At 38.4% G+C, this 14,732-nt stretch overlaps 1 protein-coding gene across 4 annotated transcripts in view; it reads left to right on the top strand.

The window, feature by feature from the left end:
• SCML2 (Scm polycomb group protein like 2) overlaps positions 1 to 14,732 on the top strand; it is a 53,012-nt gene that overhangs the window by 16,222 nt on the left and 22,058 nt on the right. For all 4 annotated transcript variants that reach the window (XM_027898575.1, XM_027898574.1, XM_027898571.1 and 1 more), the window contains 2 exons: positions 370 to 613; positions 12,308 to 12,558. In XM_027898575.1, the coding sequence (XP_027754376.1) occupies positions 370 to 613; positions 12,308 to 12,558 (495 nt within the window). The remainder of the gene's footprint in view (positions 1 to 369; positions 614 to 12,307; positions 12,559 to 14,732) is intronic.

Here is a 14,732-nt window from a genome sequence, read left to right as displayed (position 1 = left end):
TCCTTATTAGCATGTAATAATTTCATTTTATTGTCTTTGCTGTCTTGCTGCCCAGACATAATGTATTGGGTGCAAACACTTGGTTATGTAAATACTTATAACAGGGTCTCTCTGTCATGGAGAATTTTGCTAATTATCCCAACTATCTTTGTGGAAATAGAATCTAAATTTTTGTAATACAGAAGAGCAAAGGCAAAATTGCAATATATATAAGTTTCTTTGAATGTCTGCTGTAACTTTTTGAAAATGATGAGTATAAGTAGTAAGGATGTTGAGGAAAAATAAAGGGTTGTTTTTTTCTTTTGTTTTTTTTTTCTTTTTTTAAGAGGCCATGGAAATACAGATATTCTACCACTCTTATTTTTGTAGGAACCACCAAAACCTGTGCCAAACTGCTTTAAAATTGGAATGAAACTTGAAGCTATAGACAGAAAGAACCCATACTTGATTTGCCCAGCAACCATTGGAGATGTTAAAGGAGATGAAGTTTTTGTTACGTTTGATGGCTGGAGAGGAGCATTTGACTATTGGTGCAGATGTGATTCTCGAGATATTTTCCCAGTTGGATGGTGTAGCTTGACAGGAGATGCATTACAACCACCAGGGAATGATGGTAAGATGACTAATAATATTGCTTAATTATTTTTCTCCTCAATTACAGCAGACTTTTAAAAACCAGCTGGCTGTATGCAGATAACACTGAAGATTTGATTTGTGAGTAGCTGATGAGGATGAAATGTTGTTGAATTTTCTTTATGTACTGTAAAGATAATAGGAATTGCTAGGAAACAGTTTTTACCTGTTCATAGTAAATCTGGGAACATGCTTTATGTAATACTATCAGGAGGACTTCTGATGATCTCTAATTTTTGTGTGCTTGTGAAAAATCTTGGATTTAGACTAGATTTGCTGTTTGTGTTATTGATAAACACCCTGCTTTGATGATATTAATGCATTGGCTGCCACAGGACTTGATATTAAGCTAACTGCTGAGAAAGTAAAGTAGTCTGTGCTTCTGTAATGATTGAAGGTCTAAGCTATGTATTTATTGTTTCTTCCTTCATATTCACAAAATTCTGCCTCGAAGCTGCCTATTCTGAATGCTTTGTCATCCTCTTGCCTTTAAGGATGTTTGTCAATTGGGTGATAGTGTCCCTGTAACTAATGACCACTGTGCTTTATAACATACAGCTGTCTACCTTTGAAGGAAGGGAGATGGCATCAAGAGGGATATCCTTGAATGTAATCCCTTTGCTACTCTGGGGACCACTTGTCAGATTTCTGTAATGTAAGGCTTTTCTGTCAAACTGAGCCTTTTCTATCCTCATCCCATAAAATCTATCAGGAAGAGAGATTTTTAAAGAGGGGAAACATATTTTAATTAACTGCTTTAATATCATTAACCAGAATAATTTGTTTTCAGTAGGAATTTTCACAGCTGGTGTTAGGTGAATAAGAACAAGTACACTGGTGTCACAGAGCTCCCACTGGAAGTACCAAAGGAATAGAAGTAGAAAGGCAAGAAATTAGTCATGTTTTCTGCCCTTTCCATCCCGGTTGTTCTTCTCAGTCTTTTGCCAGCAGATCAAGAACTGTATGGAAAATCTAACTGAATGTAGTTAAGGGTACCTCTGCATCCTTGCCCTCACCTTCCTGTCTGTAGTTACTGCCAATGATCATAGTACCTGGAATTGAGTTTAGTCCATTTTGGCTGATTTCAACAAGGGAGCAGGTCTGTGTGTAGCTGTACTGTTCAGGATGATCTGCTGGCACAAACCTGCAGTGAGAAGGAAAGGCAAAGTCAGGTGAGGATGATCTACATTGATCAGAAATCATCTAGAAGGTACCAAGCTGACCTCAGTCCTAATGTTGCAGTGCTCCCAAGTGTCTTCCTCAGCTTCTTCAGAGGGTTGACCTTGTCTTGAAAGATCGTGAATGAGTTGTCTTCTCTTGGTAAGTTAATTATTTCTTTAACATGTGGGTGACTGTGCACTAGAACAGATTGCCCAGAAAGGTTGTTGAGTCTCCCTCACTGGAGATGTTCAAGAGCCATCCTGTGCCATGTGCTCTGGGATGACCCTGCTTGAGCGGGGAGCTTGAACCAAATGACCCACTGTGGTCCCTTCCAACCTTACCCATTCTGTGATGCACAAAATGGGCTGTGTAAATAAGCGGCATAGAATTTTTATAAGGTTTTTTTGTGACAGTTCAGATTGCTCAGTCCAATTTCATCTTCTGAAAAGAAGTATTATTGAATTGTTTAGTCTACTCCAGTTTCACTACTGAGAAGCCAGCAATACTTTGAGGTAGTATGTACAGAATTTTTCTTGCCTGATTAGTGCTTGATAGAGCTTGAAGAATTGTTTGATAATTAGTTAGTAAAGCTGATAATGTAGTCTAGTTGGTCAGACAAAAGAAAATATTTGAGTATATTCAGATTTGCTGAAGACTTGAAATACCTACCCAGGTAGGATACTATTGCTTTGTTACGAAAAACAAAAGCACTTCAGGCATAAATAAAAACCTGAAGCAAGATTCTTACAGACTTGTAGTGAAAAATGAGAAATTTGGACATGTAATAGAAATGAGTGCAGAGGGGTGCAGGCTGGAGATTTTTTATTTTTGGTCCTAAAAGTGAGTAGAAAGTTAACTGCAGTTCTATTGAAATTGTGTGCTCCTTTTTGCACCAATCTAATCATAAGTAATTTGTTATTTCTGTTTTACTTTGTGTGCTTATTCTTTGTGCTGTTTGTGCATGTTACATAGACTTGTCAAATTTACATAGCTGGGTGAAATATTGTTTGCTCTCAGGTTTTGTTTTTCACTGTTATTTGATTGCTTTTGAGCCATTGAAGAACTGTAATGATAGTCCTTTATTGAGATGTAAGTAATATCTTCAAGAAGAGTGTAATCAAGTCATTTCAATTCAGTAATATGATAATGTTGTCAGGATTCTTCATTAAGTCACATTAACATTGACTCCTCCTGTTAAGGAAGAAAGTATGACAGATACTATATTGCAGGGATTCGATTAGAATATTACAGTATAATTCTGGTCTGGAATTTTTTTCTGCAGGTTACTTTAGTATTTCTGCCTTAAATTTCCTTAATACAAAGTGAAAAATAATTGACTGAGAGTGTCTTAAATGTCAGAGTGAATATGAGAAATATTCTTGATTTTTGTAACTACTTTTCCTGAAGGCATTTAAATGTGTTAAATCACTACTTAAAGAGCTTAAAAAAATACGAAAGTCTCAGATATTAGTGAACAAGTAAAGCCAATATCCTGCAAGCTAAGTATGAATGCAATAAAGGATGCTTTAAATTTCATCCATACCATACCTAGGACCACAATTTCCTGCCATGAGATGTATTTTGGGGTCTAATTTAGCCTTTAGAAAGAGAGATGAAATGCAGCAAGAGGGACAGTATGAAAATTAGGAAAGATTTTATTTTAGCTGGTTACTGTCTTAGCCTTTTATGATGCCCAGAGGGAATATAGGACCTCTGCCATGGGAGGTGTTTAAACACCGACTTCTTGGATGCGGGCAAGTTTATTCAGACCAGATTACATGGTATGTTTGCTCTTCATAGCTGTATCTTCTGTAACTCTCATTGGTATTAGACAGATAAGCTCATGAACTAAGACACAGTTAAAAGAAAATAATGTAACTTAGACCAACTCTCAATAGCATTCAGGCCTTAATCTTTGTGTTTTATGTTTTGTCTTTGGCCCTTATCAGAAGACAGGACTTAAGTGGACCTGTCTGGATGTCAGGGTATGTGTACAGTGGTATGAAATGTAGCATTCAGTATTTGTACTGTCAGAAGCTATGCTTAGCTAATATTGTAGTTTGTTTCCCTAGACATATCTCTGATAGTAGTAATTTTAAGGATTCAGTAGATTATTTTCTCTGTGTCTCTTGGTCACTTATGTGCTTTTAGAGATGACTTGTCGCCCATAAATATTGTTGTGAACTATAGCAGGTGAAAGAGTTTGACATGATAATGTCTATGCTGGACAAGTCTGAAGGACCATATGTTCTAGCAGGCTTTCTTCAGCACTGGCTGAAGGAGCGAATACTATTCCTAGTATCTGTCCCTCTATAACTCAGCATCTTCCAAACCCAGAATAATGCTTTTATGCTGAGTACATCCTAGAGGAATTTGATCTAATCTGTTCAATTATACATTGGAGCCATCTGAACTTCTGGCACTTATCCTGTAGTAAGGAGTTCTCTGCTTGAGTGTATGTTCTATGGATAAAGGAGATATTACGGTTTCTTGCTGGTAATTTGTTGTCCTTGGTTTCTGGTACTGTAATAGCTTCTTGTACTTCCACTACTTGTACAGGAAGATTTTGCTTTTGTAGTTCCAGGATTAGTTTTATTCTCCTGGTCATCCTTGTTCTTGTTTGCTTTTCATCTATGGCATTTTTAAGCCACTGGAACCAGAAATGCACAAGGTATTGGAACTTAGGGGCTTAGTGGTGCCTTCTGTTATGTTTTCTGTTCCTTCCGTAATCACTTGTGAATTGGTATTTGCAGTTTTTGGACCATTACTGAGCAATGAACTGATATGATGTGCTTCCTTGAGTGCGTATGAATGCGAAAAACCCTTGTCTTGTTGCTTTAGTATTACCTTCTGCGTTTGGTCATTCTGAAATTCAGTCATCTCTTGGGTCCATAATAACTTCTGCTTTTGATATGCTTTAAGAAGGCTTTTAGAGTTTGATATCTTTTGTGGTTTTTTTTATTCACTCTTTTTCTAAGCCAAATATACTGTGCTCTTCTATTTAACCAGAATAGATTGTAATTTTTACTTTACTCAGTTGAATAATAGAAAGCTATGCCTAAGAATATTCTTGTGTTGCTCTGTAGATAGATGTGTCTGAGGCTTATGATCGAAGTAGGCCACAGATGACTGGAGATTTTCAGAACAATTTCTATTTACTGTTTCTGTATAAATTTATTTTACTGTTTAGTTATTGTATGCAAATGGTAGTTACTTAGGCAACCCACCATTTTTATTTACAATAGAAGTAAACCCTTTTCCGTAAAAGAGAAAAAACAAAGGAACAAGCACGGACAAGTCATGTGGGAAATGATAAGTAGTTTCACCTGCAAAGACTGATTTCAGTATGAAGCAGTATCCATCATTAAGATGTGAGCAGCATCTGGAGAGGGATCAGTTTCTATATATTCATGATCCCCACAGCCTTATGAAGCTGGATCTTTGAAAGATGACAGTGACACAAGAACTCATAAAGGAGGAACTGCTCTCTGTGCTCTACAGGAAAAAATTTGGAGGACCAAAGGAAGACGATGAAGTAATTAAAAGAAACCAAATGTGATACTTAACTTTTATCCTTAGTCATATTTCTTCTTTCACTCTCTGTCTCCCCCTCTTCCACATCCTGTGTTTCCTCATTGCTTTTCTCCCAATTCAGTGCATTTATTGTCTGTGAGAGCAATCTTCTTTCATTACGCTAATCAGCCTGTGATGTTAAAGGTCTCCTTCAAAAGCTGTCTGCAGCAATAAGAACAGCACAGGCTCAAGCAGAGATTTAAAAGTATCGTATTTGTCTATTTTATGCTTTCTTAGTTTAGTTTTATTTCATTTTCAGTCATATTCTCAATGCTTACTTTGGTAGGTTTTACCAAGCTAGATACTGGAGATTGTCTTCTCTGTTACTGATGAAATTATGTGAAAACAGCTGTGCTATATCTTCAGCTGAGTTGCACACAGTTGTGCAACATCAATATAAACTTAAGTACTGCCCTGTTTGCAGATGAAACAAAAGAAGTGCTAAAACTTCAGACAGAGCTAGTTAGGTCTGTGAAAAGACTGCTTGTTTAGAGTAGGCAAAAAAAATCAGATAAGCATGGTAATTAAGTTTCATTAAAGAAAAAAAAGGTGAAATGGTACAATTCCATACTGTTGGAGGTTTCATTTTTCTGTCAGTGCAGCCAGCTTCTCTTCATGAGCAGGGCACAGTAGTTAAATCAGGCACATACAGTAAGCAGATTTGTGCTGTCTTCAGAATTGTACATGGAAAAAATCCTCAGTGCTTCAGGCTAAAATCTGATTTGCCACATTCTCTCAAATGTTAAGCTTTTTTATTTGGTATTAATGTTTCTTGACATCCTGCAGCAAGGCCTGGATAGTGCTGCTACAGCGCAGTAATCACTTAAGAAAAAATAAAGGTTTTGCCTTTCCCAAAGCTGTGACCTTACTGTACGTCTGGATCCCTCACCATCTTACCATGTTTATTTATAAGGTAGTTGTAATTTTCTTGTAAATTGGAAGTACTCCAACACATGTATTTTTGACTGCTACATGGAATTTTTTGTTTTGTTTTTTATTTACACTTGTTCAGGTCTCATGGGCATTGCAGATATTTCAGAATACTCAGAGCAGAAAGTTGTACTACTGTACAGACCTCCTACCTGCAGCTCGAGTAATACAAGGCCCTACTTATATGGAGACTAAACAGTAAGGAGTTACTAACTTAGTTGTCCAAATCACAGCAAGTGGTTGTGAGTGGATTTTTTCCACATCTGTGTTAGTTCATATAAGCTATGTCCAGAGTATCAGTGCTGTCATTCAGATACAAAACAAGTTGTGATATTGCACTATCATGCTGTATTTCTTTTTTTGTTCCTCTGAAGCTTCTTGCATTTTACTATTTCATTTTGGGCCCACCTTTCATACTGCTTGTGCTGTTTGGGGAAAAATAATGGCAAAACCAGGGCAGAATCAGTACTGATGGGGTAAAAAATCAGGTTGTTAAATCTGTACTTGAGTGTAGGCTTGGGCTTTGCTGGTCTTATTGCTAGATTCATCAGCAGCACACTTAAACTCTCTTCAGGTAACTCAAGTTTGTGCTACTTTGATAGTTTGAGGTATTTACTAGTTCTCTTCCTTGTTTTCCTTCTCAGATCTTTATCAACAAAATACAAGTGGTTTGCTTATGTTTTTGATTTTTGGTTGTTTGTTTGCTTGTTTTCTTGGGTTCGGTTTGGTTTGGGTTTTTTTGCTAATGTGGTTGCAATGGCAGTGCTTGTTGACTGGTGAGACTAGGAAGGTCTTGTTTTCTGGGCACTGACTGAGAGATCTTTGCCGGAGTCTTTCTTTTGTTTTGCTTGTACCCCCTACTCCTACACATCCCCTGACCCAGCTGAGCTATTAAAAGTTGGGTTTTTTGAAAGTGATGTGCGTTAATTTGGCTAGCAGTGGGTTTTAATGCACCCTAAATGGTATTTTCACGGGTCAGTTATGTAGGGGCTGTCTTGCCTATCTCTTGAAAATGTGGGAGGCTAGGGCTAGGGGTGAGGGACTGAAGGGGCTACAATGCTGCTGGGAAAGTCAGGAGGAGAGAAATGCTTTTCCTTTCCTGCAGTTTTTGTCTTGCGTTGCTTGGAGCCCTCCATTTCACCTTTCAGGGCTGTGAAAGGCTAAAATTCGTGCAGAAAATAGCAAGAGATTTTTTTCTTTCTTTTATGATACTGGTAATAGAAACTAAAATCTAAAAAGAAGAAAATTGCAAGTTGTAGTGTCTTGCCAAGGTGCATGTTGGAGTTTCCAAGTGCAGTGTTGCTTTTTAGATGGCAAAATAATTACTTTTAACTGATTTTGTATCATAGCAACATATCAATTAGTATTTTGCAGCTACCTCTTAATCAGAACTAATCCAAACAGAGATAGAAAGAGGTGGAATGTATTACAGATACTTGTGCTTTTGTATGGCTCTCTTGTTGAATTGAGACATAAGGACATAAATTTTTATAATCCTTGGCAGTAAGCTGTTTTGAAAAATTGCTAATCTTTTCCACTTCCTTTGCCAGTTGTCAAAACTATCATGATAATAACTTACTGTATTAAAGAAGGTTAATTTTATAGTTAAAATTCCAGGCTAGAACTCGGGAGATATGTTTCCATTACTTTTGCTGTGGAATGCTCACATGGATTTAGGGTAAGTTGCTTAATCTCTTTGCCTCATTTTCTTCAGCTGTAGATGGGAGAAGGACCTAGTTTTTTATATTCTCAGAAGAACATTGGATTTGCGTATCAGTGAGGGCATAGGAACAATACTGCAGTACAAATAGAATAATTTCTGTCCTGAAAGAAAACCTAGTTTAAACAGTGAACTACTGTTTTTACTGTCCTAAATGACACCTTCACCTCAGGTAGCAATGCTGTGTTTACAGAATGTCCAGCAAAGAGAGCCCCTGTATTGCTTCATGTAACTTCACATCAGCTTTTTTAAGTCTTGTCGTGTAATTGCTGTTCTGTGACACTAACTGAACAGTAGATTTATAATGTTTAAATATTACAAATCTGAACCTTTTTTCCCCTGCTTTCCATAAAAACATGGAGTGAAACTGTCACTGTGGATTATTTGAGGGAATTTTAGTAATTAGAATTGCATGAGAATTCAGGCTTCTGAGCTGTCATCTGTTCCATTCCCTTCCCAAGTACTGGAGGTTTCAGTAGCTTCAGATTTCACAGTTGCCTTAAATATCTAACTTATTCTGGCAAGAGATCTTGGAGATAATATTCTGGGGTCAAATTTTGCAGTCCTGCCTGTGTCTGGGCAGTTTTTCTACTCCTGCAAAGTAGAATTTGTCCCTCATGTGAAGTCTGATCTTTCATGTCCTTCTCATGCAAATGAGCTTGGTTGACTGCAGTGGATTTGCTTGTTCTAACTAGGGCTGAGTTGTGGCCACGCATCTTTAGGCTGTGAGTTCCAGGATACAGGATTTGGGGTTTCTCTTACGTACGCTGGATATGAAGTTTGTAGGTGTTGGCATTCTCACAGAACCATTTGGGAGGAAAAAAAGGAGAATGTTTTGAAAGAGAAGCGATTGGAAGAATGAAAGCTGTTTGTGAGTTGCATGAAGGTAGTCACTCATAGCCCACACAAACACGGCAGTATAACTATAGCTCTGTGAACTCTGAGAATGCTGTTTTAGTTGCTAACATTACTGTGGTGAAGTATGTCTGTACAGTGTGGTCTCTGCTATTTGGGTCTTGAGAGTGCCAGTACAGGTTTTGGGTGTAAATAAGATACTTGGAAAGGAAAGCCGTGCATCCCACTCCCGAAACTGGAGCAGTGGATACTTGTGTAGAAGAGCAACGTGACACAAACGCTTGATTTTGTTTGTGCATATGAGAAGGCCTTTGTGATGCAAAGCAGCATCCTGAAAAGGCAAATGTGCTTTTTTGGTTGTAAATATCCCAACTAAATACTGCAGTAATTGCAAGCAGAGCTTGGCATTTTTCCTCTCTATTCTCTTCATCGTTATATTTTAACAAGTTCTCATGAGACTATTAAAACGTCTTAGTTTTTGGAACATGTGGCCATGTGGGGATAACTCTGTCTACAGATGCAGTGGGTTGGCAGCTTGATTTTGCATGTCTTTTCATTTCCCTCCAGATCCTGTGACCCGGTGTAACCTTTGGTCTCCCTCTAAAGGCCGGGTGAAGGAAGTATGAGCAGGTGACTGATGATCACTGTCAATACAGCCTGCAGACAATATGGGAATTACTTTAGCAGTCTCCCACTCCCTTGCGCTCCCCTCATCCTCTCTTAAATCAACAAATGCAAATAGCAGCCTCCTCATTTGCTGCTGTCTCCAGGAGGCTGCCCAGGCAGCATGGGCTTTGTTGCAGTCCTGCCTATGGAAAAAAGCAGCTTCGGCCCTAGGCAGAAGGAAAAATACCAATGGGACCTGATCCCCCCCCTTAATGGTTAATGCTGCTAATATTTGCTCCTCTGGCGCACACAGGTAGGAAGATGCTGAGATAAGGTAGTACTTTATGTGTGTCGTTCAGTAGTGCAACCTGAAGTGGTTGCAGCTGATTGCATTGTTACTCTTTGTCCAGTAAATGTCCCTCTGGAAGGGAATAGGGATTGTCCAGTGTCCCAAAACTCATACCTGTGGTCCTAGAACCCGTTTACTTGAAAGTAACCGCGTATTTAACATTATCTATGTCTTTACTATGCGAGAAGAGGAATGCATTTGCTAGATTTCAGCCCAGGCAGAGGCACAAAGAATTTGTTAAACATTTCTTTACAAGGTCATGATTGTTTTGTTAAATGCATAGTTGTGTGGCAAAAGTAAATAGCTGCATTTTATATTGTTGTGAGCATAATACAGGGCATAATATGTATTACTGTATTGTACAGCATACAGTTGATATTGTTTTGCTTTCCAGAAGTACAGCTTAACATGAGTTGCCTTTCAGCAATTCAGGGACATAAAGAGTAATGCTGTGCCAGCATTTGGTTAAAATTCTGTTCATCTTATTTTAAGCTGTCATTGCATATGAAAATACATTTTGGCATACATAAATAAAAAGAAAGTGATCGCTTTGCACATTCAGAAGGTGGTCCTTCTCAGATACCTAGGGAATATCACGTCTGTATTTGATGTATTAGGACTGCAACCAGCTATAATGAGGAGATTTCTTCTGAACTGCCATTTAGGAATATTAGATTAGTAACCGAATCAGGCAAATAGCAATGTATGTAAATGTTCCTACAGCTCTAGAAATGTATGTCAGGAGTACTTGTATTTTATAAGACATCTGGGCACAGTGTGTATTTCATCTTGCTGTGACATTTTCTATTGCAAATACTTAATAATTGTTAACTCCTGAGTAAAAATGCAGAGTTAAAGTAACAGTTGTAAGGCTAGGTACTGGACTGTTGAGTATCACTCAGAGAGCTAGACATTAAAACTGTTTCTAAGTCTTTATATATGTTATTTTATTAAGATCTCATTTCAAATTCATCTTTGTGTTTTATTGTTTGTTTTGCTTTGTTACCGGAAAGCCTCAACATACTGATCTTTTCAGAGAAGAAATATTCCAAAATCACAAATCCAGAAGTAGCAGTCCCCTGTGCTCCGCTTCCAGTCTGCATTAGTGCTTTGAGTCAGGCACGGTGACTGATGTAGTTAAAGCTTGCTTGAACCTAATTTGCAATACTTCTAAGTTACATCACATTAGGTTCATAGTATTTAAGGTCATAGTAAATCACTTGAGTTTCCCTGTCAGCAAGATGCAAAAGACTGTGGTAGGAGCAGGTTGATACTAGAAAGCTGTCTAATTTTAAGTGTAAAGACTTAAATATGTTGCATGTTTCTTTGTCATACTTCTCAACAAGGGTGGTTTGATGTCACAAAATTTCCTATTTTCATCTTCTACTTACCTGTTCCACAACTTGTAACATGTGTCTGCCTGCCAGCAAGCAGGTCAACAAAATGGAATATTTGTTGGCCTTCTAGACTTAGTATTTGGGTTTTTTGGCCACAGGTGCCGCTATAGCATGGTGCGGTATGTCTTTTCGGTGAGGATATGTCCTTATATGTAGATTCTGTTTGGCATCCTTTTGGTGTTTTAATGTGTTTGTTGGGTAGGAAATAGATAAAATAAAATCATCGTTGTTATTTCAGAGAAGAGTGAATTGGATGGAAAAGACTCTTAACTAGGAAGTTCAATTTAGTGAAATCTGATCACATCCTGCAGCTTCACACCAGATTACAATGCAGTCATATCATATACATATTGGATCATATCCAAGTGGGTGTCTATTGGGATCTCCTATTGAGTTTGTATTGGAATGGGAGATTTACCTGTTTCATGGGAGAAAACTACTTCAATGTAAAGAATGAATAAAAATTATACTTTGTTTGATTTTTGGAAGTCCTTCTTCCAAATGGTTCAAGGCAGAAATATCTGGGTATGGTTATATGAACTTAACTTTCCAAAATGGCATCTCAGAGAAACGCTCATTAATGACTTTTTACCTATCATCAGGGGTTTTTTTTGTCAGTGGGCTGATTTTCTTTGCTGCACAGAACTGTTTTGTAGCGCCCTAGAAGTTGTTGACATGTCTTATAATTGTGGAAACTGCTCTTAGAGGAAAAGGGATATATTACAGGCTGTATAATTTGTGACCTTCTTGATGAATGGCACTTTATAAATATCATAATTAAATTATTGGAAGCATTTATAAGGTGAGTGGATTAATTATTTTTTTTTCCAGTTTTTATTTGAATGTTTTTCTCTTAGGAAAGTTTCCTCTAAAAACTGGGTACAAAGAGTTCTCTCTTTGGCTTCAATAGAGTTACATAGTTTCATGACAACCACTTAAGTTCAAAATACAAAGTATATTTATTTTACAATGTAAATTGTGCAGTACACTTTTCTTTTTTTAAGCCTTTGTTAGAAAAGTTGCTTTCCATTGTTCATTTTGAGGTTTTCCCCCCCCTTCCCTTTTGTTTTTGTTTTTCCTCAGTTTCCATTACAAAGAGCAGTGCAAAAATCCAATCTTCCCCTTCCAAAGTGACCCGGCGTTCAATGCAGTCTCCACAGAAATCTGCTCCAGTACCAGCACAGCGAGGCAGGAAACCAGGCCGGGGCAAAGCCCCTGGACAGTCTGCAGTTCCCAAGAAGGGCCGGTCTCCTAAAAATATTCCCCTGACAAAAAGCACCTCTCATACTGAAAATCTTAAAACAAGGAAAAAAAGTTTAAAACCTGGAAAAAAGGTTAGTCCTTAACTACTACTTTACTTTATATTGCAAAATTTTGGAATGAGTTTTTTTATTATTATTATTAAATTTTCTGTCTTCTCTTAAGCCTTCAGGGCTTTACTATTTTCAGCAACTGATTACAAGAAAAAGTCTGGAATAGCTATCCTGGAATATTTCAGTGTAAGAGTCTGTGGATTATTTTATTCCCAAACAAGATTAGTAATTTATTTATGGGTGAGTAGTTGGTGTTGAAAAATGCTATTCTGGAATAACTATTCCCAGTAAAATTAGAAGAGCCAGGAAAGCCTTTAAGCTTTTTAGTCTTGAGTTGGTTTGGTACTGAACCATATATATAGCATGTATTTTTGTTTGTTTATTTGTTTGTTTTGTTTTGGGTTTAGAAATCAAAGAATTAAGAACAGTGAGGGCTTTGTTGCATAATTTAGACTTCTTAAGCATACAGCTGGATTTGCCAAATGAATCTCATGGATACCCCCTAATCCAAGAGATATTACTAGCATGAAGCACATAGCTCTTTCAGGCAAAGTGTTTCTCTAGGTGTGGGCCTAATTCTACCCTGGCCTGAAAGACAGGATGCCTTTCTGCCTTTCTCCTTGCCAACCTGAGTCAGGTCTGGAGTGCTGGCAGCTGCCTCCAACTGCACCTCCAGTGGAGCTGTTTGATCAGGTACACCCTGGCACTGCTGTACCCTCACTCAACTTCCTGCTCCCACGTGACACCAACGCTGGTGGGTAAACTGTCTGAGTGAGATAGTTCAGGAGGCTCAACTGGTAGACAACTAGCACAGCATCCATCCCTCTTATTTCCTTCTTTGTCTGCTCCACCCTAAAAAAGCACAAGTGCTACAGCTGCTGCAAGGAAGAATGGGATCACAGCAGGGCAGATTTCGGGCAATTTGGATTGCTGTGGAAATACAATCTATTTTCTGAGGCTTGCTCATGCTCAGCAGGCTGTCAAAGAGGAGTGGCAATCCTGCAGTGGCTTTCCTCAGGCAATTTAGTCCTTCCTCCTTTGCATTAGCACTAGTGGGGAGGTGGGAGACATTGTTTTTTCTGGGTTGGTTTTGTTTTGGGTTTTTTTTTGGTGTGTGTTCATTACCCACCCACCCTACCCCCCCAAAGATTCAAAAAGTAGAAGTTTTTGGGCTTTTCTCCTTCTGTCTGTATCAGTGTGGGCTGTGGGATGTGTGGAAAGGGGTGAAGTAATGGCACAGGTGGGAATTCTCCCTTCAGTGATAGTGCTGATCAGTGTAAAATGTTAGTGAAGTAACATTATTAGAGCATTACCAGAACTCTCTAGTACAAAACTGGAAGCAGCACTTTGTTGAAATGATGACCACAAGATAAGAAATAATTCTGGGGACCAGAAATCAAAAGCTGAGCACTGTCTTCTGTGCTGCCTGCCCCTTCCAGTCAGACATCCAAACTGGTAGGCAACTGATGGGATTGGTCTCCAGTTTTGTTTATCTCCTGCTCGGTGTATAAAAGTGCACAGAGACACAGATCAAAGCGGAGAAAGGTGCTCTCATCCAGCCTTAGGTAGTGGGTGGGGTGTTCTCCACAAGTCCAGGGAAGTTTTAAAGTACAACATTGAACACAGGACTGTCAGATCTTAAGGCCTTACTCAGGTATGGCAGGATGCTCACTTTCATGTATGAATTTTGTTCTCTCATTAAAAAGAAGTTGAGAGGCTTTATCTGTCTTTTGAAACAATAGTTGGGAGGTATCTTAGAATAGAAGCCTTAGAAGAGGCTTCTGGGCTCTAAACACTGGATATCTGAAGGTGTCTGTTTGGAGCACTGCATTTGACACCTGGTCTGTGTGAGGTACTTGAGGGGAACTGATGGAGAATGGGGGTTACTGCTGATGCTCCCTGTCTCGGGGCAGTGGATCTGAGGTGCATAGTGAAATCTGTGCACTGCTAATTTCCTCTGTGAGACCAGGAAACAGAGTTAGTTTTGCAAACTATCTGATTTGCAAAGTATCTGATTTGGGAGTTTTGCTACATTAACTTTTGCATTAAAAACTTGAAAAATTAACTCCTTTTGAGAATTCACAGAAAGTTGTTATTGCTTTGGTACATGGCTAAATTGCCAAGATGTTATACATATGTGCAAGCTTTTCTTTGGACTATTATACCTGTTAGCATAAGGGCAGGAGGGGAAATGG

This window comes from Empidonax traillii, unplaced genomic scaffold, assembly GCF_003031625.1.
Source record: "Empidonax traillii isolate 1590-97213 ecotype Southwest subspecies unplaced genomic scaffold, ASM303162v1 scaffold605:size788243, whole genome shotgun sequence".
NCBI lineage: Eukaryota > Metazoa > Chordata > Aves > Passeriformes > Tyrannidae > Empidonax > Empidonax traillii.
The sequence above is the reverse complement of the archived record's forward strand: the minus strand, read 5'-3'. Positions and strand labels throughout refer to the sequence as shown.